The 23,915-nt window shown below is 42.7% G+C and overlaps 1 protein-coding gene across 2 annotated transcripts in view; it reads left to right on the top strand.

Annotated features, from left to right (window-relative positions):
- FSTL4 (follistatin like 4) overlaps positions 1–23,915 on the top strand; it is a 227,217-nt gene that overhangs the window by 114,380 nt on the left and 88,922 nt on the right. For both annotated transcript variants that reach the window (XM_075164561.1, XM_075164560.1), the window contains exons 4-5: positions 4,742–4,932; positions 8,521–8,641. In XM_075164561.1, coding sequence (XP_075020662.1) covers positions 4,742–4,932; positions 8,521–8,641 — 312 coding nt within the window. The remainder of the gene's footprint in view (positions 1–4,741; positions 4,933–8,520; positions 8,642–23,915) is intronic.

Raw genomic sequence — 23,915 nt, 5'->3', positions numbered from 1 at the left:
TCTCCAGCTATGTGGTGGGAATGGTGCCCTGAGGCCATCAGTAGGCAATACGGACAGGGGGTCAGCTGGCAGTAGTTCAACACAGGCACTTAAAGTACACATGGTGGCATTTCTAGTGTTCAGAAAGAGGGAAGGGAAGCAGTTCTTTGAAACCTATCACAGAAGAGCGGTGGCGGTCGCCTCCCAACGTGCAGGCTGGGACACCCACCTCCAAGCAAGCCACCTCTGGAAATATAAAACTTGTCTAAGCTGGTCGCAATTGCGAACAGAATCCAAGTCCCCGGGAAGTGCTAACAAGGAAACCAAGCTGAGAGACATCCATTAATGAGACCTACCAACGAGAGCAGTCTGAGATGAGATAAACTGCTAATGATGAGCTCATGTTGCAAAGGAAACTGCTGGGGGCACTTAGCAAAGCCGAGACAAGAATGGGGGTAAGCGAGAGGGCATAGAGATGGTTCTTCTGCGATTCTTTTTGTTTAACAGCTATGGTTGTAATACCTGGAAGAACAGCAAACATACAAAAGGCAGCAGTGCTGCCAAAAACCTAAAGAGACAGTACTTAGTAGGTAAAGCTGGTGGATCCCAGGCACAATGTAAGAAGATTACAAGTGTCATCGGCAGCAGGAGATGCGTGGGCGGGAAGGAGAGAAAATACAGAGCTGTCCTTTGCAAGGCCTATACAACAGCTCCAAAGAATGACTCTTAGCAGTCTCTGTAGGGAAGATAGGTTAAAAGACAAAAGAATAGTGCTTAGTAAAGGAGGGGAAGGATCTTTACTACAGGAGAGCCTAGCTGTCCTTGGCGTTGGTTTGCCAAATGATTCAAGTTGCCTGAATGCGTCTCCTCCCTTCCATGGCGGAGGAGCAGGCAATGTCTTTTACAGGGTGCTTCCAGCATCCACATCTGCAGCGCCTTTAAGTTGTGTTTGAAATAGCGTTAGGTCCAGGTTACGCAGCAAAACATCAGCTCAAACATCCCAAGCCTGGATGATTGTGGAGCTAACGCTTTGGCCAGGATTACTATAAAGTCATAGTTTCAGGTCAAACAGAGTATTTCCTTTGACCTGGAGTGGTTTTTTCCCTGTTTTTCCACTACAGTGAGATTAAATATATAAATTATACATATATATTTATATGCATATATATATTACAGTTTTAGTGGGTTTTCCTATCAATCTTTTAGTTCAGCCAAAGAAGCACAAATTATTAACCTCGCACCCCTGGGACAGAACTTTATTGCTTTTACTCGTTGCTTAGCGCATCACGTGCTGCTGAGCGGATACAGTGCCGTGCTCTGAAGTGCCTGCTTGTGCGTCACTGCAACCTTCAGATGTCTCAGATGTCAGGGGAAAATGTCCAAAGGTGCAAGACCCACAGAGTCTGTCACATCCACACTGTGGAGAGATGCCGCGGGATCTGCTTCCAGCAGAGCTGAATAGTGTCATTTTCTCCAGAGGGAAGTGAAGATAATGAGGTTTTGGAGCAGTTTTAACAGGGGCCGAGGGCACCTTCTGACCTTCCGACTGTGGCGTGTGTTAACAGCATGTGAAACGGAACTTATTTTTAAATAGGAGACATAATTGTCTCATTGCCCGTTTTCTTTCCTGTGTACGCAGTGGAATGGCATTATCCTGCCACGCAGGATAGGGCTCTGCTGGGTGGACGGTCCCTGACCCTGGACACAGAGTAGTGGGGGTGGGAGGGGGGGAAGTATTGGGAGTTTATAGCAGCATTTGGGAGTTGCTGCCAGAGGCTGTCACCAACTCTGTCCTTCTGTGGTTTCCTTTATTTCACTCTTCATGCCATCCCATCTGGAGGCTGCAGCATGGCTGTGACCCTCTGAAAATCCCAAAATGAGCACACCTACCTTGGGGTGTCTTGCAGCCCAGATGAGTATCTACTTTTTTTTGTGGTGGCTTTATTTTCAGAGCATGGAAAAATCACGAGGGGTTATAACGCAGTGAAAGGAAATCGCCGTCTCCCAGCTCACACCATGCAACGCACTCGAGAGCCTGGGTGCGTCACCAGTGGGTGTCCTGGTCAGGTCCCACAGGTGCGTGAAGCGAGATGTGGTGTGTGGATTCGAGCATCCGCCCCTTCACGTATTGCTTCTGTTTCGCAGAGCAAGACCCGCTCCAAGCGCACCTTTGCTGGATGCATTCTCACTGGCTTCTCATCCTTCTAGAATCTGCGTCATGCTATTGCATTGACACACAATTCGTGCTGGAAATTCTGTTCAAACATGCAGTTGTGCTCAGTTTTGGCTGAGGCTTCAGTGTTCAAGGAACTGTGTCACACCCAGTTAATTCTCCAAGCAGCTGCATGGTATCAGACTGGTGCCAGGGATAGCTGTTAGCCAGGGAAGTTGTCAATATAAGCCTAATAAAGTGAGAAGGGCTATTGGAAGAGATGAGGGAGCTTCAGAAGTATTTAGGTCCTTTTCCAACTCTGCCTTTTGTGGCCTGAAAGAGGGTTAAGGTGGAGGTGGGTCAGAAGGCCAGCAAGGGAGGAAGGCTGGGAAAGCGCTGCGCCAGGCAGCAGTTAGGGAGTATCTGGAAAAAAAGACCCAACTGCAGAAAATAAAAGGTCTGGAGGGCGTAAAGGAAGAGCTACTTTGGCATATGTTACTGGCAAAAGTTGCCAGGAGGAAGAAGTGAGAAATAAAAAGGGCTTAAAGGGAACTATTGGGGTGAGCAGATCTGGTGGCTGCGATGCACATGCAGACCCGGGCACGGGGTGGTCTCCACCACGGGGAGGACCATGTAAGGGAGTCAGCCCACCCGAGTGTCACCGTGTGGCTTGCCAGTAGCTGTGCTTGTGCTCATGAATGGAAACCACAAAGCAGAAACAGAGATGGAAGCAAATTAAGTAGATTTCCCTGTCTTCATTAGCCTTACATCTCTGGGATTAAGATTTGACTGAAGAGAAAAGAAAACTCCAGATCAGAAAAAACTATTATTGCAGTAGTTAAAATGGTATTTACAACAGGATTGCAAAATTGCTTGATTACACTGGATACGGCAATCAATTTTTCTCTTAAATAAGCACGTGATTGGAAGAAAGAAATTTCTTCTTACTGCCTTCAAATGACATGTTGGGGGGGGGGGGGGATGACCAGAAATAATAAACAAGACTAATAGTAGCTGAGTAGTCTCATTTTTCCATAAAATGAGACTGATCCTATGTGGGACCAAGAGCTCTTTGGAGGTTGTTCAGAGAGAAGGAAAAAATTTGCTTAGTATCCCTGAGCAGTGAGAAACTCTCAAAACTATAGAAGGGTCTGAGTTCGGGGTGGAAGATAAGCCCTGTCTTGCAGTTGTTGCTGATGTAGCAGAAGGGCACTGACCTGACTGGTGAACGCATGTCCAGCTTCTGTGTCCTGTCTTACCTTCTCAAGTCATGTGCTTTTGAAGCTGTGAGTACAAAAGATGAAGGATGGAAAAAAAAAATCTTGACAGTAGATGGGTTTGCTATCAGAGAAGTGCCTCCCACCTGGAATTTTAATTGGGTTTTGGTTGGAGTGGTACCAGAGGATAAAAAATGGTGCAGCTCAGCAAGAAAAGGACAGGAATGCTAGTTGTCAGTGTGCCAGTCTTCTGTTATTTTTCAGAGGAATAATGTTTGGAGTCTTTGGGGAGCTGATCTACAAGGGTATTATCCCTTAAACTGAGGTGAGACCAGGTTCCCTCAGATTTAATCCAACAGGGACAGTGATGGGACTTAAAATAAAAAAATTGTTTTAAAACCATCATTATAGAGAATAAGGGCATCTCATTACAGAGAAAATACATTATAGAGAAAAGGGCATCTAACGGGAACAGCTGAACGTGTTGGTTCTGTTGGTGGGTGATGGTTGATGCCCACACAGTGTGGGACAGCTGGAGCGTGAGGGTGCTCCAGCGTCCGCTCCAAGGCAATGTCAGCCAGGTTCCTGCAAGGCACCAGCCGCTGTGGTCTACACTAAAGGAAACAGATTTGCACAAAAAAGACAGTTGCCGTTCTTCATTCTGCCAAGCTCTGCCAGACAGCACTTGAGCAGAAAAGGGCCGTAACATCTTATACTGTTTTGGGCATGTGGATGTGTTTCTCCTCTAGGAGGATCCCCTTAAATCAGAGCAAGGTGTTCCCTGGAGAAGAAGAATAACCTTTTTCCCTGGTCAGGGGCTGAGGAAAGCATTTATGTCGGTCTGCAGCGGGGTGATGTCTGCAGGCACCAGCAACACCCCAGCCGCGGGGGCTCCTCGCTGTTCTCCCTCCAGCCCTCTTACCACCTTGGGCTGCCTTCGAGGGTTCCTTAAGATCAGCCCCATGTTTGGCACAGGGTGATACTCGGGGGTGCCATTTGTTTACATTTGTCGTGCTTTCTAAACATCAGCTTCCCCAGGTTTATTTTTAATGTTATAATCACAGGATAGATTAATTTATTTTATCTTTAGAAAAATGTAGAGCCAATTTAATCTGGGTGGGGATTACAAAGCCAAATGTGGAACTCTGTAACCGAAGCCCTACAATCTGGAAGGTAACATGCTGGAGAGCATCCCTGACAGCAGGATTTAGAAAAACTGCCAGCTATTACAAAAGGTGATGACTACAGGAGCTCCTCAAGTGCAGAGCTGAGTGGTGCTGTATATGCAGGCAGCCTGTCTTCAACTGTGCCTTATTTTTCCCTTCAGGAGCTCAGTCCTTTAAAAAGATCAAAGCGAATGTACATGGTCCGGTAATGCGGTCTTATCTTTTAGGTGACACGTGTACGATGGCAGAGTACAGCCGGCTCAAAAGCATCCTCCTGGACCTGCAGGCTCATCGGCAGAGCCCACCGAGCAGCCCGGTCGAGGACAGAGTATCCCAGAAGCGCTCCTTAGTTGAAGATATGTTTAAGCACTTGGATATAAACAGTGATGGGCATCTCAGCAGCTCTGAACTGGCTCAGGTGGGTTTTGTTATTCAATGAAAATGGAATTATGAAGCGGATTGTATTTTTCATTCGAAGTGTGAATTGAATGTAACGCAGCAGCGTTCTTGTGAGAACAGTCGTTTGTAACTGTCCGGCTGGCAGCAGGTAAAGGAGGAAAATCTACTGCAGCGTTGCGAGTCTCTCTCTGCATCTCTGGGGAGATGGTGTTGTCTCAAACATTTGAAGCTCCTCTGCAAACAAAAAAACATGGCAGCTTTCCAGCCCCATCCATGCTCCTGAAAACAGGTACTAATCCTCGCTGCTAACTGTCATCTTCTGAAGTATTTCCAGGTAGCCGGCTTGGGGAGAATTAATTTGGATTTTTTAGGTGCATGTAAGTTAGGCAGACATCTCTTAATTCTTCCTCCCTGCCTTCTGGACCATGCATTAGCATGTAGTAACACGACAGCAAAGTTGGAATATTTTTTAACAGGTTTATTTTCCCAGAATCCCTAGGCAGATGCTGAAAAGTTGATTAGCAGAACCTAATAACGATAGAAAAGGTGAGAGTTTGAAAAAACCTGTTATTTCTAATTATGGGCATGCTGTGCTGTTGGAATTCATCTAATTGGTAAAATGAACTGAACACGCAGCCCAGGCACTTGCGCTGATTACTCTGTGTCCCGAACTTGCTCTGTACACATGCAAACCTGAGAAAACAACCCTGTAAGTATGAGAAAAAGCATTATTCCAGATGTGGGAAAATGTTGTCTTGTCCTTTTCATTGTGTCATCCATGAGAAGAATTAGAAGCAAACGTCTTTTAAGAGCCTTTTGGAAGCCAATACTTGCCTGGGACCTGTTCCAGTTTCCAAAGCTGGCACTTCACCCTTTGCTCTGCAGGAGCATCTCGTCTGCGCTCACGCTTTGCAGCGAACACGAAGTGCGTTGCAGTTCCAGCATGTAAATGCAAGCTGTGAGCAAGCAGGAGGACAGATGCAAGCTCGCTCCTCCCTGAGCTCGCTCCTGTGTAGGACAGTTTGCACTGAATTTTAATCCTCAGGCTGTTGACATGATGCACGATCCTTTCTGCACGATGCAAAGTGTCAGTGTAAATTCCCTTAGATCTCAGAGTTATGAATATATACAATACTGCATCTAAATGCAATGATTTTTTAATAAAGACGTGGTAGGTGTAAGAAAACACTTTTATCTGAATTCAAAGCCAGCTTTTGCATAGTGACATCTAAGTGTCTGTTCTACTCTCCAATTTTTTTTCCCCTTTTTACATGAAATGTATTCCATCAGGATATTAAAACTCAACTCACATGGAAATAAAGGTTTGGCAGCCTGCAAGCCATTACCATTAGGAAGAAACTATGACCTGCATTTTAAAGGAGCAGGATTCAGTGCTTTAAGGTCTGCCGCAAAGTTACTATGGGCTTCATTTGCAGATATGCTTGGAGTCCAGGTCTCTCTCACGAGAGGAAGCGTACACCTTGACTACTATTATTTTAATTCTTCCCTTCTCACTGTTATCAAAATCAGTAAATGTGTTTGCACATCTGGAGCCCACTTAAATTTGATGGACCAGGATAGTTCAGCCCTCAACTAGGAGCCCTCTCACCCAAACGTCCTCCACAAAGGCTTGCCACCAGCATTACTGAGTTGACAGCATGATCACCTCTCAAAAGACAAAATAATGCCAGTTAATGCAGAATATAGATAAGCCATGAATACTTTTAATCCTGAGCTGAGTGGCACTGATCTTGGGCCCCTTGGTGGGAGCGTGGCTGAAGTCCTGACCAGGCTTGAGGACACGTCTGCAGGGCAGCTCTGGGGCTCCCACAGTGACAGTGTTCGCAGTTTATGTGTAGCATGTGAGTTCTTTATTTTTCTTGCTAGCTCTAACAAGAAGATGGTTTTCATGTGCTCTTACATGACCAGTTTATTCGCCCAGTTTTCAAGGGATTTTTTTTTTTTTTTAGGTAATGAGCAATTTTTAATTTTCTGTGTTGTAGTCTTAACAAATTGTCTTGCCTTGTTAGGTAGATCTGTGATTGATTTGTGTTGGCTCTTTAATTTGAAGCTCTCTGCAGCTTTAAAATTCCCCCAAAGATGGGAATTTCATTGCCCATGGATAGAGGCAGCCGAGATGAACGTGGTGCAGTGGGATCGCGTTCTCTCTGGCTGCTGGATGAGCTGCTGCGGTGCATTTTCTTTGTTTTATTTAAAAGAAAAATAGTCTCTCGAGCACTATAACCTTGTCTGCAAGGAAAAATTCGAGCTAGGTAATGTGCACTGCTGCAGAAAAAAGTCATTTTTAAGAGCTGAAGGGGGGATGTTTAGCAGGCTCGCTGCAGAGAGATTCACCCCAAAGGAGAAACTGGAAGCAGAGTCCCTCCAGACAGGACAGTCCTGCGTCGGGGCAGCACCTAGCACTGGGAGATGGCGAGGATCTTTGCCCACTTGTTTGTTCTCCACAACCGAATTGCTTTGAGTAAAAAGGTGGCAGCAGATGGTCCATCCCCCTCTATTTAGAGCTGCTTTGCCTCCCGGTTGCTGGCAGACCCTATCGAATAGTTTCCCTCCAGACCCAGCAGTGTGAAATGCCCGTGTAGTTTTGCAGCCGTGGGTATGCAGGGCTATTAACAACGGTGGTAATTGGAATGTTATTTCTATTTAAAACGTTAATGTATTTTAAAGTAAGATTCATAAATCTACTGAATTTGTGGCAGCTGAAATGTTTTGTGTTGGATTTTTTTTTCCTGACGTTAAATCAAAAGGACTAGTAAAAACTTGTCAGTCTTATGAAAAGTTAATCAATTTTCAATACAAAGGTAGACAAAGGGAAATTTCCATCTTTAGAAGATTGATCTTGGAAGTTATGGTTGATCTCACTTTTATTGAACATTTTTACTTGCTAGGTGAAGGGTCATTTTTTTAGCGTTATTACTTTAAATTGCTTCAATATAATGGACCAAGACTAGAATAGTAAATAAAAGAGTCCCTGGACTACAGCGAAAAGCCTTCCTGCCCGGAAGATGCAACATTTCAGCAGTTTTGTTCATGTTCTACAATAAATTCAGAGAACCTAACGTTTTCATTATGTTTAGGTCTGATTTTGCCTATTTGCTGACTTGGATGTATGACTTCTAAAGCTCTCTTAATTTTTAACGTAGAATGTGTGAAATGTTTAGAAAACATAAGAAACAAACTGTCAGGGGCTGGAAAAACACGAGTGTTGAATACACCATCCACTCTTGCCCATTCTAGTCCTAAAAGCAAGGAATACAATTGTGTCCTTACCTACAGAGGAGAGAGGAAAAACAGACTTTCCTTTTTCCCTGTTGAGTATTTATTTTTCCATACATTTGCAAAGTGAAAATGTGTTTACGTGCTGCTACTGAAGGACTGCTCACCAGTCCATGGCCCATGAATTGTTGCAGGAATGTGACTATCAGTTGTATCTTGATAGAAAGCAAATATGTAATGATAGATACAATATATATCTCTATATATGTATCTCCCTAAAGGTCATTTAATGGAAACTCTGCTTGCTGAGCCAGGACGACAGTCTGTAGCTTTACATTATACGTAACATTACCTGTTCTTTTTGCTACAGCTAATGAAGAAGGAGGACCTGGAAGATGATTTATTGGACTGTACTCTAGAAGACCTCCTCCGGTTTGATGATTACAACAACGATGGCCGCTTAACCCTGCAGGAGCTCTATACAGCTTTCCGTGAGTCCCGATGCTTCTGTCTGTCCTGGGTGTTGAAAGCATGTGAATATCTGTGATGGCAATGTCGCCTTCCCAGACATGGTCAGCAAAGATAATCCCTTTTTGTATTTAATGCCATGAAAATACTGTGGAAGGCTTGTTTCTAAAGGTTACTGTGCTCCAAAGGATAAGCATGAACTAGGAGGTTGGTAAAAGTGTCTGGGGCTTGTTGTTTTCTTTTGTGTTTTGTTGTGCTTTTTGTTGATGGCTTCTTGTTGATGGCAATGGATGTTGGTGAACTGGGCAGGTCTGTAGACCTGAGCATGTGGTTTCTGAGTAACCCTGAGGAAACAGGGTTGAAACCTGTCCAAATGTCTTGTGGTAATGTGAGTTAGTTTGCTGTGGGGAAGGTGTTTTACTGAATATTCTGCCTGGAAATGATGGTTTTTGCATTTTGCTTCCATGTTAGTAAGTGGATTATGGTGTGCAATCTCGATACATCTCTCGGCACCATTTGCAAGGATCCCTAGATCACTGAGCTACTTAGTGTGAAAAAATAAGTACTTACGTTATCCCATTTATCTTCATAACTTAATGCTTTCAGTGAAGCATTTATTGAAGTCCTTCCCTGGAAAAGGCCCACATTGTCTCCTTCACCTGGATGATAAAAAGTTTTATTGATGCCTGTCCCTTTGGGATACTAAAAAAGACAGACACAAAATGTGGGGGGTTTTGCAACAGTGAGGATAGGGAGCTATCTTGTATGTGTTTGTATGTGGTTGTACTTGTATGTGGTTGATCAAAGACATTGTTAATGCTCTTTAAACAAAACCAGGATTCAGCTGTTGAACTGTTGAGTACAGGCAAAAGGCCAATAACAAGCTGGTTACCTCTTAAGCTGGATTCTCAAATCTTTGCGTATGGCATTTTAAACACAAAGTATTTCAGTACCCCTTGATTTCCCTTTCTAAATCAGGGCACCCTGCTCCGGCGCCTGCTCGGTGGGAAAAGCGTGGTGTGCGTGAGTCACCATGTGTTGTGCACCAGCACATTCCTCGTTGATGCTCTTTGGCGAGCCATGATGCTAATGCAGAACCTCTATTTTTGCCAGATATCCTGTTTTCTAAAGAGAGTGGTTGCTGTTTTCTTGACTTCTGGCTTTTCATAAAAAAACCCAACTTTGGATAATAATGTTTAAAGTGCTTTAAAATTAGCCTCAGTTGTCACCTTGGACCTGTTTGAACCGCATATGCATTTAATTCAACAGAGCACACTCAAACCAGCAGATATACAGTAAAACATAAAACCTCATACATTAAGAAGGCCATAAAGTGAATTAACCCAGCTATAAAGGCTTGACACACAGTTATTTGGGAGCATATTTGGATCAATGGGTTCTCAAAGTCACAGCAACTCAAAGCTAAATTCCAGGAGTCATTTGTATGAGTTTTTGGTTCAGTGAATTTTAAGTAGGCAATGAAAATAAGACAAGTACAAAATATTAGCCAATGAACAGAGATAGTAATCAATAAACTGCAAAAATATTGTAACAAAACCCAAGGCGTAACAATGAGTGTCTATCAAAAGGATTTTGTATGTGAAGAGAATTGTTCTCCATCTGAAACTGAAAATCAGACTTATTCTCCATTTTCAGTTTTCCCAGAATCTCCACTTTTATCAAGAGCAGTTAATGGCTCATCAGTTTTTAATTTAAAAACAAAGCTTTTTGCTTGTGACTTTAGAAATTTTGGGGACTCTGTAAGTGAACTTTAGTATATCTTTTTTCTTTACTTTATTACATGATGTAGGAAAAACATTTCAAAAATACTTCAAACACTTGTCTTAAGCACATACTTTGGTTCGCAGTCCTTTAAGTGTTTATGAAATTTGTGCTTCGTTATGAGCCAGAATTTGGCTTGCAACAGTAGTTTAAAGGTACAACATCCCACACATTTTTCATATTTGTGGCCCATTAGGGTGATCCTTTTGTTGCTTGAAATTCACCCAAGCCACTCATTTTTGCATGCTGGCAGCAGGCTGTGGGGATGGCTGCTCAGCGAGCTGAGGAACATAACTACCAGAATTCAGTGACATCAGAAAGTCTCAATCTAATTTATCCTCTCAGAAACTCCGTTACATCTGTTTTGGTGCACCGTGCTCTGGTATAGTGTTGCAGTGTTAGAAAGGTTTGAAGATGACCTTGATAATGTGAAGAGCTTTCCAATTTGTTATTCTTGTGCTGCTTTAGAGAAGTTGCATTTCGTTTTAAAGAGTCTCATGGCCTTTCTGTAACTTACAGAGCCACAAAATGGTCTCTTTCTTTCACTCCGTGTGTGTCTTGCTTTCTCTTGACCCATCGCCTCTCTTCAAGACCCACAGAGATTCAAAGGGCATTTTTGATCCCCATCCATGTTGATCAGCTGTACATGAATGAAAAGTGCATGGATGAGAAGAATCCAATCTCTTACCTTTTCTGAAACGTGGTTTCACCATTACAAGCACTACATCTAATAGGTGCTGGTTTTAATAATCATTTCTAATCATGCTAATCATTTGCATACACATCTAATGCACAGTTTCAGATTATGGACAGAAATAGTGGCCCTCCTACTAACCCTATCTAATGCATCATCTTTCTTCTGATTTTTTGAAAGTTCTTTTGTTTCTGAATCCCAAGAATACACCTTTTAGGACTTTGCTTATCTGTATGGGGGTGATTAGAAATCTCTATTAACACAGGATTAAAGTATCCCTTTTCGAATCACCTTAATCATACATAAGTAACGTATGAGACGGGTTAAATGCTCTCCTGGCAGCTCTGGCAAGAACAACTTGTAGGTATCTTCTAATTTCTCATTAATAAATTTTATTAGATAAGCAGGCTCAGGATCATAGTTTAAAAAAATCATTTTTAGTATGATGATCTCGAGATTTTCACATTCCAAAACCAGAGAGAGTACTAGCAAGTATATTTGTCTGCTGTCTTTTCTTTATATTGTCACAAAGATTCAATAAATGAGTAATAAATGAAAGGCTTAGTTGTCATAAGAGCTAAAGCAGAGCATGTATCTAATTAATCAGCATGGAGATACTCTGGTGAATTGGCAAGCACATCACCCAGCTGAGTCATACTTTAAATATGCTCAGACAAGTGATTTTTGGATATAACTTCTGGAACCGTATCTGACTGGAGGTCATTAGAATTAGGCATGTCACTTTTGGCATTCCTGTTGTCTTCCCTAATGGGAAAGTAGCAGGTTGGCAGATGTGAAAGCCCAGCTGAAGAAAAAAAATCGGTGTAATCTTCTAGATCTATATTATCATCAATGTGGACAGGTCAATTTGTAATACAAATATGTCAAAGAGAGGGAAAACATGCATTCCATCAAAATGCCTTTATCTTGTCAACATTGTTTAGCTAATAAGAAGTTATTAACCCTGTGATAAAATCCCCTTAAATTCTAGCTCATTGCCAGTTAGAGCGCTCTCCTAACCAACATCCACTTCTCACAGCTTGCCTTTGCATTTCATTACATTTTTGAAAGCACAGAAAAGGCCTTTTGCAAGCATCTTTGCTACCCCACAGCAGCTCTTCCCAGTAGGTCACACTGGGTTTAGAAAGCAACTGAGATTCTATAGAAGACCAGAAGTATTTCACTAAGTCAGGTTAGAAATTACACCCCAGGATAATTTCCCCATCTCGACGCAGTCACGGCTCACCGAGGTCGCCTTGCGTGCCCTGTGCTTCCCAGCCTCTTGAAGGCTGCTCTATCACATGGTTTCTAGTGGCTCTGCAGCGACATTTTGAGATCCTTGATGTCGTATCTGGACCAAAAAAACCTACAAAGGCAGTTTGAAAGAAAAATACTGAATTGTTATTTTTCAGTCCAGTTGTTATTTCCCAAGCATTTACGCATATATGTTACATGTAGACAGAAAATTGCTGTTTCTCCAAGGTGAGAGATGTGTTATCATCTATGGATATGTTATTATCTAAAGAACAGAAATGTTGTTTAGAAGGAGCATATTTCATGCAGCAATGAATGCAGAAGAGGCTGCAGGATCAATATGCTCTTCTCTCAAACTTCCTCTTTTAATGGTGTTGTACTCTTTAAACGGAGTTGCTTTCTTCCCTGATTCTGTTTTAGTTCAGATTTTCCTTTTTTTACCTGTCCTTAATATTTATCAAAAAAGCACTACGGAGAAATATGAAAATGGGATATATACGCTTGCAGCGGAAGGTCAGGGAAATGCTGGATAAGAGCTGGGGAGGGCAGATGGTACCAGCCCACGGCGTGGACTCGTGTCCTGGGGCTTTCCCAGCACTGCAGCTGGGCACTGGGAAACCGGAGAGAAGGGTGAATTTGAACAAACTGGGTGAAAAAATGAATCGGGAGCCTGGGCTGGGCATGGATGTTGGATAAATCACTGCCGATGCAGAGAAGCAGCGTTGGACTGGTTCCAGATTTGCTGCAGTGATCCTAAAATCTCCGGTAGCTGTATTCCCCGCCAGGCAATGCAACCGCGCGGTGTAGAGGAGCGAGCCGTCCGTCTCTGGCCCCTCCAGCACCCTCCGGAGGCTCGTTAGAAGTGTGGAGTATAAAACGGATTTATTTTTGACGTGTGCATACTTCTGATTCGCTGGGAACTACTTTAGGGCGAGGCTTTGTAATTGTCCCAAAAGCATGGAGATTGATGCTAGCTGGGGAAAAGCTGAGCTCTACCGTGAGGAAGAGGGAACAAAACCTAAAAAGGGGCTGTTGGGTCAAGTGAGAGAGGGAGTTGTGTGAGGAAGGACGCTTTCAGAAGTGTAACTGTTCTTGATAGACATCTCATCTTAAGGGAGGTGATAAATAAATTCTGTGTGAGGAAAATGAATACTCGTATTTAGAAAAATATGTCCATAATATATGTACTCCACATACACCTGGCGAGCCAGCTGTTCCAGCAGAAATCGCATCTCTAAATTCCATGTTCAGATGAAGTGTTTACTCACATCTTTACAAAGCTGTTCTCCTCGATGGCATGGCACGTAGGGTTGGGTATTTGTTACTGCTACCTTCCAGCTAGATTGGTCAAGCCCGGTTAATTATATTGGACAACTATATTGTGAGATAAAATGTTTTGCTTGAGGTGTTCTCTTAAGCAATGTTGTAGCAACAGTTATCTGCAGGATCAAATCATAGTCCTAAAATATTGACAATTTGTGCACCATGCTTTGCCTCTTCAGCTGTAATCTCCCTGGTATGTGATTTTTCTTTCATGTTGCTGCAGATACTGGTACAAACTTGGAAATAATTCATTAGCTTACCACCATTGATTTGCTTCTCCTGTGAGCTATGTGATACCTAAACTTCAAACACGTCTTAGCAAGCAGGGGAGCACCGGCCTCTCCTTTCGATTTGAGGCAGTGTTAGAGGTGGTGTGACCTACTCAGGAGGGAAATGAGGTTTCCTTCAGTTGGCCAAAGCAACCGATTCCTGCTTGCCTTGAGGAATGATGTGCAGCCGTGATACTGGGGATGAAGGCAACTTATTGGGCATTTTCTGAAATGATGAATTTAATAGTGCAATCTTACAGCAAAAACAAAACTAAAAGTTAAAAATCAAGCAAAAAGCAGAAATTTAAAACTATTTAGCTGATTTCTGTAGCAGGTGCAGACTGGCCTAGCAGAGAGGACGGGGAAAAACCAACAAGCATTCAAGTCACTGCAACAGCATTTAGTAACCAGCGTTTCCGCAGCCAAGCTGTGATCCTGTGCTGGGTTTTTAGGTTTTATTAGGACCGAGCCGGCAGTGTTGCGTTGTAGGTGGATGCAGCAGCTTAGCAAAGTGGAGATACAGAAACCAGTGCTCAGGGGCTCTCCGTGCGTGGGCTGATGCCCGTGCTCCAGCGCAGGGCTGAGCTCCAGGCTCGTGCTTGACGTCAGGGGTGTCTTTGATCAGCTCTTGGGATCTCCCTGCTCAGTAAGTTCCAACTTTTTAGATCATCTTCAGCAGCACCTAACTCCTTGCCTCGCTCATAAATGGAGTGTAAGATGCCTGGCTTGAGCACTAGGAATGATTCTGTTGCACCTGGAAATGTAATTTTTGACTGGTAGGATGCCAGTAGGGATATCTGAGTTCATCCTTACTCCATTTTAGTGGGGAGGTAATTTTTAATCTGGAAAATTTTCTTGCTTTGATTTTCTTTTTTTTTTCTCCCTTGCTATCAAAGAAACACATTCTGCAAAGAAGGTGATTTCTTTTTCGCTCTCTTTTAAAGCTCTTCTCATTGTGAAAATCTTCAGTTCTCAGCTTCAAGTCTAAAATCTATCACTGAGCTCCAGCAAAGTGCCCTGCATTGTTTGCAGTTCCACAAAGCAGCTGTCAGAGTCAGGTTTTGGTGTTATTCTCAATTGTTTTGCTGCATTTTGAACGAAGTCAAAGACATTTTCTCAGAGGAAAAAAAAAAAAAAACAGAATTAATTTGTAGCAAGAACGACAAGTTTATTCTAAGAAAAAATGCTTCAAACCTAAAATACAGTTCCAGAGAAAAAACTAAGAATGCTCAGATAGGAAAAAATACATTGCGTGTGGATGCATCTTTAACGGTGGAAAGAGGGACATGGTTTTGCCCTAGACCAAAAAAGGGAATGTTTCCGTGTTGATATCAGAGATTAGTTCATCTAACCAGGATTGCTGTTCAGTTTTGTCCTCTGCTTAGTTTTATACATTTTGGCATTATGATTTGAATTAACAGAGTCTGCTGAAATAAAATTTTGGCAGAATTAATGGCAAATGTAGACATGGTTAAAACTATTGTGATTTCATGTTTTTTGGTCAAGAATTGCTGTCCGGCTTTTGTCAGGAAAAGGCAGAGAGAGTATCTGACACTGGTTTTGCTGTTTCTTTCTGCACAGACTTATCAGTTGCACGCTGGAACCGGTGCACTCACGTGCGACTTGCCAAACTCTAGCAGTTTTTCAAATACCTCTCATTTCAAAAGATACCATCTGTAAAATGTCAACGGGCTTAAGATGTAACGACTGAATACGAGAAAATGAACTAATTACAAGTTGTTATTGGAAATCTATTGTCTACAAATTGCAAAGAAAACTCACTAGAATACAATGTACTGGTGATTTTAAAATGCTTTTCAGGGTATATTGATTTGTTAATCTTGGTTTTAAATGCAAGAATTTGCAATGTGGAGTTGTGCTTCAGAGGTGATGTAGTACAAACCATATCAAATGTCTACACACACTCTTGCAGGAGTAGAATATTTAAATATTTATAAGTACTTAGGAGTGACTCACTGGCGCATAAAACCAGGCAAATACCATTTCTCAAAAAATTATTTGATCCATACCATCAGTGTTCACTGAAGCAATTTCACAGACACAAATAATAGTATTTTTGGTTGCTTGCAGACACAAAATTACATCAGTGAACAGCAAATACGTGTGATCATAAAATGGCTGACAGCCCTAGACATACATGTGCACCTTCAGATCACATAGGTAGAGATCTAAAAAGTATCATTTGCTTTTTCAATGAGCTGGGAGTGTGGAAGTGCAGGCTTTCTGAGGGCTTCGTTCTGGTCTTGCAAAAGCAGGCGCCATTTCTGAAAATTGGATCCAAATTTTCTGTGTTGCATTTACTTTTTTTTTTTCAGTCAAAGTCTGTCTTTCTGAGGAATTTGTGAAGCAAATGCAGCGTAGTCATGAGGCAAAAATGTATTTTCACTAAAAATGGGGAAGAATCATAGTTAAAATGCATAAGATTTTAAATGAGGTCAAAGGCGTGATATGGTAGCATCCTGGGCAGGCTTTCCTAGATCTTGTCTTATTACATACAGACTGGAACATCTTAGTTGCTGTTTCCTCTTGTTTCTTGTTTTCTCTACCTGTTTTTCCTAGCGGGTAATTGCTAGAGCTATATTTTTCTTTTGAAATCTGCCTTCATCTAAGGAAAGCTGCTGTGGATGTCCTCTCTCTTGGCCCTTTCAGGCATCTCATGGATGCTTTGAATTGCTTCTCCACCTACCTGCTCTTCATCTTTTCTTCGACTAGTTTAGCAGATTCATTTTAAGGCCAAAAATGTTCCTTAATATATCAGAAAAAGTCTATCTAACATCTGTCTCAGATGTGTCTACTGCAACTACCGCTCCTGATTCATGTTGTATTGACTTAGGTAGCTCGTGGTGCCTTTTAGGTTCAGTACCACCAGCATCAGTGCAGAGGGTAGAATCTCCTGCATGCCTGTATTACCCTTTCCCACCATCCAGGCAGGGATCACACTGGTCTTTGGCCGCGGTTGTGTGTTTTGTCACTTACTGACCCTTTTCCCTGCTACAGGTGGGGGCAGGATTAGTTACCTAATCTGGTTTTCATTGTCCTGCATTCCCCGTTCCTGGACATGTGGTCAATGTGTTATATGTAACTGTATATGTGGTTATATTAAAATATTTTATTGTGTATGGGTGCAGGTTGCTAGCCAACCCAAAAAGCTCAGTACATCAGTCCTGCCTTCCACTCCATCACTCTCTGGTGTCCGTACGGTCAGCTGGGATTTCTGTGTTCATTCCACATCTCGATGTGTTGAACAGATTTGGGCTTTGGATGACTCTTCATGCAGCACCGCTAGAAACAGCCCCGTTTGAGTGGTCCCCTCTGAGAAATGCTTTTTTGAGATCTGTCCGTCAGCCAGTTCCTAGTTCATTTAGCACGTACTTTATTGATATTGTATAGCACTACAGAGCTGCAGTGCTAATTTTTTAATCAAAATGCCAGAGCAGCCATCAGAAAATTACCAAGTACAGTACATATCCCCAGTGCAATGATACGATTTATGTAGCGCCACAGCTGAGATGTTTTTATTTCATGTTCTTCACAGGAGAAAATCTCCTTGACAAATCCAGGATGTCCAGATAGAAACTGAAAAAAATAACAGTAGGAAATTGAATAAGCTGAACTCAAAGGTTGGTTCTGCTTTAATACTTCCAAAGAGAATAAAAAAAGGTGCTAGCCTATAGAGAAAAGTAAAAAACTTTGGAGATACTTCAGTGGCATCAGGATTTGAGGTGAAACTCGGCTGTTGCCATGTCTGTCTTTAGCACCATCATAAAAAGCTCATTCTCAAGTTTCTTGATGATCAAAACTTCAGAAAGAACATCAAGAGCCATCAATGGAAATAAATAACTCGGAGCTCAGGCCTGCCGTGCTTCCAAAGCACCGCTTCTGCCGTCAGATTTTCCCTCTGCAGTATGTAAAACACATCTGCAGAATTTTTGTTTCTCTTTCTGCAAACCAGTAAGTGCAGGTCCCACTGAACTCATGCTTTAAGCTACACTTAGATCCTGTATCTTTCACCACAGTCCATGCACTGACATCCCAGCAGTATTATGAGAAACCTGCTGCTTAGAGAAGTAATTTGAGACCGTGATTTACCAAAAAGAAAGTGCTAAGTATATGCGGCTTTTTTCTTTTTATTTGTCATTCTGTTCATCGTGCAAACCTGAATAATGTGTTAGAAAAGGTCACGGGTACCCCCCTGGATGCTGAAGGACATTTGGAGCAGTGTCCTGCGCTGTGGCCAGCTGAAACCCAACATGAGTTTGCAGCACTGTGCATCAGAGCCCCAAAAACTGCTGGAGTGGTGATGGAGCGCAGAGGGGGACAGAAGAGGGAGTGGGAATGACAGTAATTTCAAAACAGAGCACCAAAAAAGGAGCAGGGTGAAAAGAGAGAATAAAAATATCATTTAATGATTCCATAAGGTATACGCATCTTTTAAATATGAAATTAAATGGGAGAATTGAGAGCTTGAAGGACCAGGGTAACATTCAAAATACACTTTCAGGCCGTATTTCGACATGAACTGTGTTTCGCAGCGTTTCCCCCAGCCTGATTTCGTGTTGTTTCAGTGCAGGGCTCTGGTCTGATGAAGCTGCTGCCGAAATTGCTTTTAGGTAGAGACTTGATTTTGAAGTTTTTCCTGAAAGACGCTGCCCAGACCGACTTTTCCTGTGTTTTTGTTCTCCTGTCTGGCTCTGTGACCTGATTCTCCATGTCTTTCATGCTTCATTTTAATTGTGGAAAAAATACAGCGTTCCCCAGTGTTCAACGCTACCATGAAGTGGAGTTGGACCTGCAGCTTGGTTTGCTGTCCTGCTGTTCACACGTGGAAGCAAAAAAAAAGCCAGATTAGTTTGACCCTGATCTCTGAAAACCCAAGAGCCATTGCCAGTCCTGGCACAGCATCGGCCGAGTTCAGGCAGTGCCACTGCACTGTTTGTTTTTACAGCAAAGCTGCTAGATGCATATTTTTAATATGCAGTCTCACAACTATTAATTGATAGCTCTTGCAGTTAGAATCCGAACAATTTTGCTGCACAAATGTCTCCCTTTTATATTCCGCTCACCTCCGAAAGGCCATTGATCAAAGGAACCCATTGCTGGTGGGAGGGGAAAAAAAAAAAATCATTTCTGCCATGAAAATTCAGGAGCTGTGTACAGAGCCCTTAGCGATCTGATGAGAGGAAACGCAGCACTGCTACTGCCTGTCCAGGCTTAATATTGTTCTGAATATCTAATCTATCTCCATTAGCACAGCCCTCTTGAATGCCCTTAATAAAATTGGGGGCTAGAGGAAAAACATTTGCTAATGCTTGTTAGGTGAAACTGGAGAACGACATGCGTGTCACCTGCTACTCAAAAACCTTCCCCAAAACCTGGTGTTTTACGTGCCTGGGAGAGGGTTCCTCTAGGGGATGATTAGTCATTTGTGGGTATAAGTCCACATGTAAAGTTATGATTTCCTGCAGTTAACAGCAATGAAGTTAAAAATGAACCATCCAGCAGGGCCTGATTGGCAGGACGGGAATCAGCATTGCCAGGTTGACGCCTGTCAACTTCTCCATCCCCTCCTAACTTACGCTGGCAAGTCCTGCTGCATCAGAAATAACAAATCTTGTTTCTTATGTATCTCATTGCTTTACTATTCTTGGGAATGCTAATGTGTTTTTCTTTAATATGCTAGTTCTGCAGAGAAAGACTGTGGTTGCCTGTTGAGGACACCTTGCCTGGGGTGGGAGGCATGGACCTTCCCATCCTGCACAGCTTCCTGCAGCAGGGCAACCCAGATTCATGAACAGACCAACACAGGTGGAACCAAAACTTCTTTTTCTGCCCTAAAAACCTGAACAAGAGCGTGGTAGTCCTGACATCTGTAGCTGATATGCAAGCATCACTAGATAGGGTTTATATTCCTGTAGGACCTGGAGGCCAAGTTGTTTCAGAAGTAGTGATAGCATCTGGTTGCATTTGGTCATTAATGATATAAAAGGCCGTTGGCTTCAATCTTTTCTCTTCAGGGGACTGCAGTTTATTGTAACAATAAAAAGAGCTCTATGCCAGATTCTCCTGCAGTAAACAGCATAGAAGTCTGCCCTGTCCCTCTTTAATTCATGTAACACTGTGGTAGCCACCGAAATAATCTCCAGCCCTTGAGACAAACCCATTTGGTAATTTATGGGCTTAAGAAGGTACAAAATAGGCATGTCTGACTGTTTTAGAGAGCACATCTCCATTTATTTTAACACTAATTATTATTCGTTTATTTTCACCGTTAGTCTATATTCAGCGCCATATAAACCATGAAAAATACACGTGTCTCTCCTAAGTAGACTGGTTTGGAGTCTTCGCTGAGGTGTAATGCATTTTCTGGCAGGGCTAATAGAGTTGTTTTGCTTTTAATGCAATTTACAATCATCTGCTAAAATATGAGATGTATATGAGTCTAAATTTGTTACAGAATTGCTATTATCCTCCTTATTTTGTTTTAAGATGTATTTTTATAAAGCCATTCACTCCAAGTCAGGCAAGATACATTCATGGAAAGATTCCAATATGTTAATTGGTATTTATTGAATACTTCAGTGTAACATGATGAACAGGCGCCATGGATTGTAATTTATACATTGACATCCAACAACTATAGCTGAATGGAAGATGAAAGCAATCTATAACGGACATAACATGCATTCATCTTGCAGTGCTACGTGGACACCCACCAAGCCAAATAGCTTTCAAAGAGAATGGAAATGCATTTTCTTTGCCAGACAGGAGTTTTGTAGCAATAGCGAAACACACTGACACGGCAGAAATACAAACCTGTGGGCGCTGGAGGGGCTGCTAATGCACTGGCTCCTCCGGAGAGCAGCGCATCCCTCCAGCGATACCGGGCTCCCGTGAAGGGGAGGGACGCTTAGGACATAAAAGAACAAACTCGGCTGCTGCCACCCGGGTGAGCGCTGCTGGTGTCCCCTCCTGCTCCCCCCTTCCACGTTTCCCTTACCCTACGCGCTCGGCGACGAATTCGGTGAAAGCAAATGCATTGATGGGAGGGATTTGGCTCAGAAAATAGTTTTCTCCTTTCTTAAATAGAGAGTAACCCGCTTACTCCTTCGATGCATTAGCACAGGTGGCCTCTTGAACGTAATGCATTAAACAAGTTATATGAACTGCAAATAATATGGTTTGTATTCTAGCGCATAAACAGGGCTTCAGCAAATAAATAAATGGATGGAAAAAAGCCGCTTTTCAGATTTCCCTTTTCAGGCTCTGCAACAAGGCACTAATACAATTATGTCAAAAGTATGTTGAGCAGATAGAAGTAATGAACTGTTGGATTCCTTTTCTGTAAGAGCTCTTTAACAGAGGACGTTGGGGAATAAAAGACTTTTCCTGCAATAGATATCATGTGTCCAAGAGCTTTAAAAAATAAAAAAGAGCGGCAGGTTAGCTTCATTCTTCTGGCTTCTGGGAGAAGACAAGCAGCTCCGAGCGATCATTGATAAGCTTTCCTTTTGTTAAACATTAGGCAAGGGAAGACTTGGCAGGTGTAATTTCCTTTAAGAGGGAAGGGAAGAGGAAGGCTGAGGGACTCGGTACCGCATTGTACTGAGCCATCACTTTAATCCTCCCGTGTGGTGGCTCAGGTTGCAGATCTTCCATCAGGCTTTGCAAGCATTCTTCTGCCCATGAAACAAAAAGTGTTTCAATAAGTGTTAATTGATCCACTAATTTCCTATAATAAAAGAAACTTTGAAGAAACCAACAGGGCCAGTGGCAAAGCAATTTCATTACGTGTCTGTTGTCAGTGCGCTGGATAATTTACTCTGAGGATTAGATACAAGTTGTTCATAGAAGAGGTTGAACTATCTGATGAAGCAGTTATACTTCTTATGGGGATGTTTGGTTTCCTATAGTTATTATTGTTATTGCTGCTGTTATTAGTTTTTGTGGACGATGCCCCATAGGAGCTGGATTGAGAGGCCCAACTAATTTCAAATTGGCTTCAAAAGTTGTCAGATGAAAACCATATTAAGTTGCTTGAAATAACAGGTTTGGTTCAATGCGGTGGAGATGACTGGTGCTCGGCTCTGCAAGTAGCCAAATAAATGTTATAGGTGTTGTAACAGCAGTATCAAGATAGTAGGAGTGTTATCTAAGCCTTACTGTTTCTCTTACAATTATCTTGTGAAGAATTACCTAATAGTGAGTCAAACTAAGCAAGATGATTTTGCCGTGCCGAAGTGTTATTTAATTAGTCGTCTGGGTGGTTTTGCTGTCGGGAGCCCCAGTGAGCCCCAGGTTACCCGGGGGCTGCGCTGCTTCACCCAGCTGACGTGCCCAGCGCTCAGCAAACCCAGCAGTGGCCGACTTTGAAGTATGTTATTTCTTGTAAATCTATTATCTGTTGTATCAAGTGTGTATATGAAATGTAAATTCTGCATACTCTGATGGTATTTGCCTCTTCCAGGTTTAAGCTGGTATGACCTCTGGCTATCTAATTCCCCTCGCATACGCCTGTAACTTCAATCATTTTTAAAAAGCTCATTTACTTTCAGTGGAATTGCTCATGTATCACAACACACCTATCTATAAATATTTGCAGTCTCAGGTGCTGAGAAACCTCCTTTCGATCCATTTCTTCTGCCCACTCCATAAAATCACCAAGACATCTCTCAATGGGGCAGCCTGCCTTATAAATAAATAAATAAACCAGTGACAGCCCTGGAGGGAAAACAGCACGAGGAGTAACAGAAACTGCTAATTTATTTCTTTTTTTATCCCTCCCTGCCTTCAGCAGGCTAATAAAGTGCAATAACAGGGAGCCCACGTGCCGTTTCATTGCATACCGCAGCTCTGCCGCTGCCTCCCTAGTTTGCAGCAGCCCCTCTCGCCGCTGCCCGGGGGCACGGGAAGGTGGCTGCCCATGGCTGCCTGCGCAGGAGCTGTGACCTGCCTCTCCACCCCGCATTTCGCTTGGCTGGCTTTCTCTTCTCAATTAACTCGTTTTTTTTCCGTACCTGCCTCTTTCTACGCTGGTGGAAATAAAGGGAAAGGTTTTCAAATGAAGGCACAAGAGGAACATGAACAATTCCCATTTTGGCAAATTAAGGGATTTCTAAGCCGCCTCCTTGCATACCTCTTGAAAAATTTGACTATCAGTGTCTAAGAGATGTTTTGAAGACTTTTTTTGATGCTTAGAAATTATTCTGTGTCAATAGCAGATGGGTCTCAGCTGTCAGGGGCTATAGCATCTCTCTTCAATTCACAGACACTGAAAATCTGGAACATTCAGGGGTAATTTATGTCTCTTAGCTCACAGATCTCTTTCTAACTAGAGTAAGAAAGAAACCATTTCTTCACCATTTAAACCCTTCTTAACTGTTGCAGGACTTGCCATGTCCTCCTCCTCCTCCTCTGGTCGTGGGCAGTCTTCAATGTCCCTGACCTCTCCAGAGCAGAAAGAAATACATTGGTACTCTACATGAAAAAGGTTGCAAGTTTACTCATTCCTGTGCTACAAACGTCTTGGACATGTCCACATCAGTGTTAGTTCCTTATGTTATAGCAGGTGGACATGTGGAAATAACGGTGTGACTCTGTGAGAGTGAATTAGGTGTTGCAAGCTCTGCTGTTTCTAAAAAGGGATGCTGATGGGAGGTGTCCATGCTCCGGTGGATGGACAGCATCTCCCTGCCATGATAACACTTCAATTTGGTGGGCAGTAAATCAAGAACTACACCCAGATTTCACGTGATGCCATTTTCTTATAACTGCTCATCACATTGGTGATGGACACAGTGCGGCCAGTGCTGGCTGGAGACTGGTGGTAGCTGCGTGGAAGTGCCCCTGCCAAGTAACATGGTCTTTTTGATCAGAGTATTGATTTGCACGAGCGGTAGCTACGGGAGTGGTGTTTCCTGGCAGAGTACGTGTTCTCTACAAGGAGGAGGAGAGAAT

This window comes from Calonectris borealis, chromosome 15 (assembly GCF_964195595.1).
Source record: "Calonectris borealis chromosome 15, bCalBor7.hap1.2, whole genome shotgun sequence".
Classification (NCBI taxonomy): domain Eukaryota; kingdom Metazoa; phylum Chordata; class Aves; order Procellariiformes; family Procellariidae; genus Calonectris; species Calonectris borealis.
This window is presented reverse-complemented; position numbering and strand designations above follow the sequence as displayed.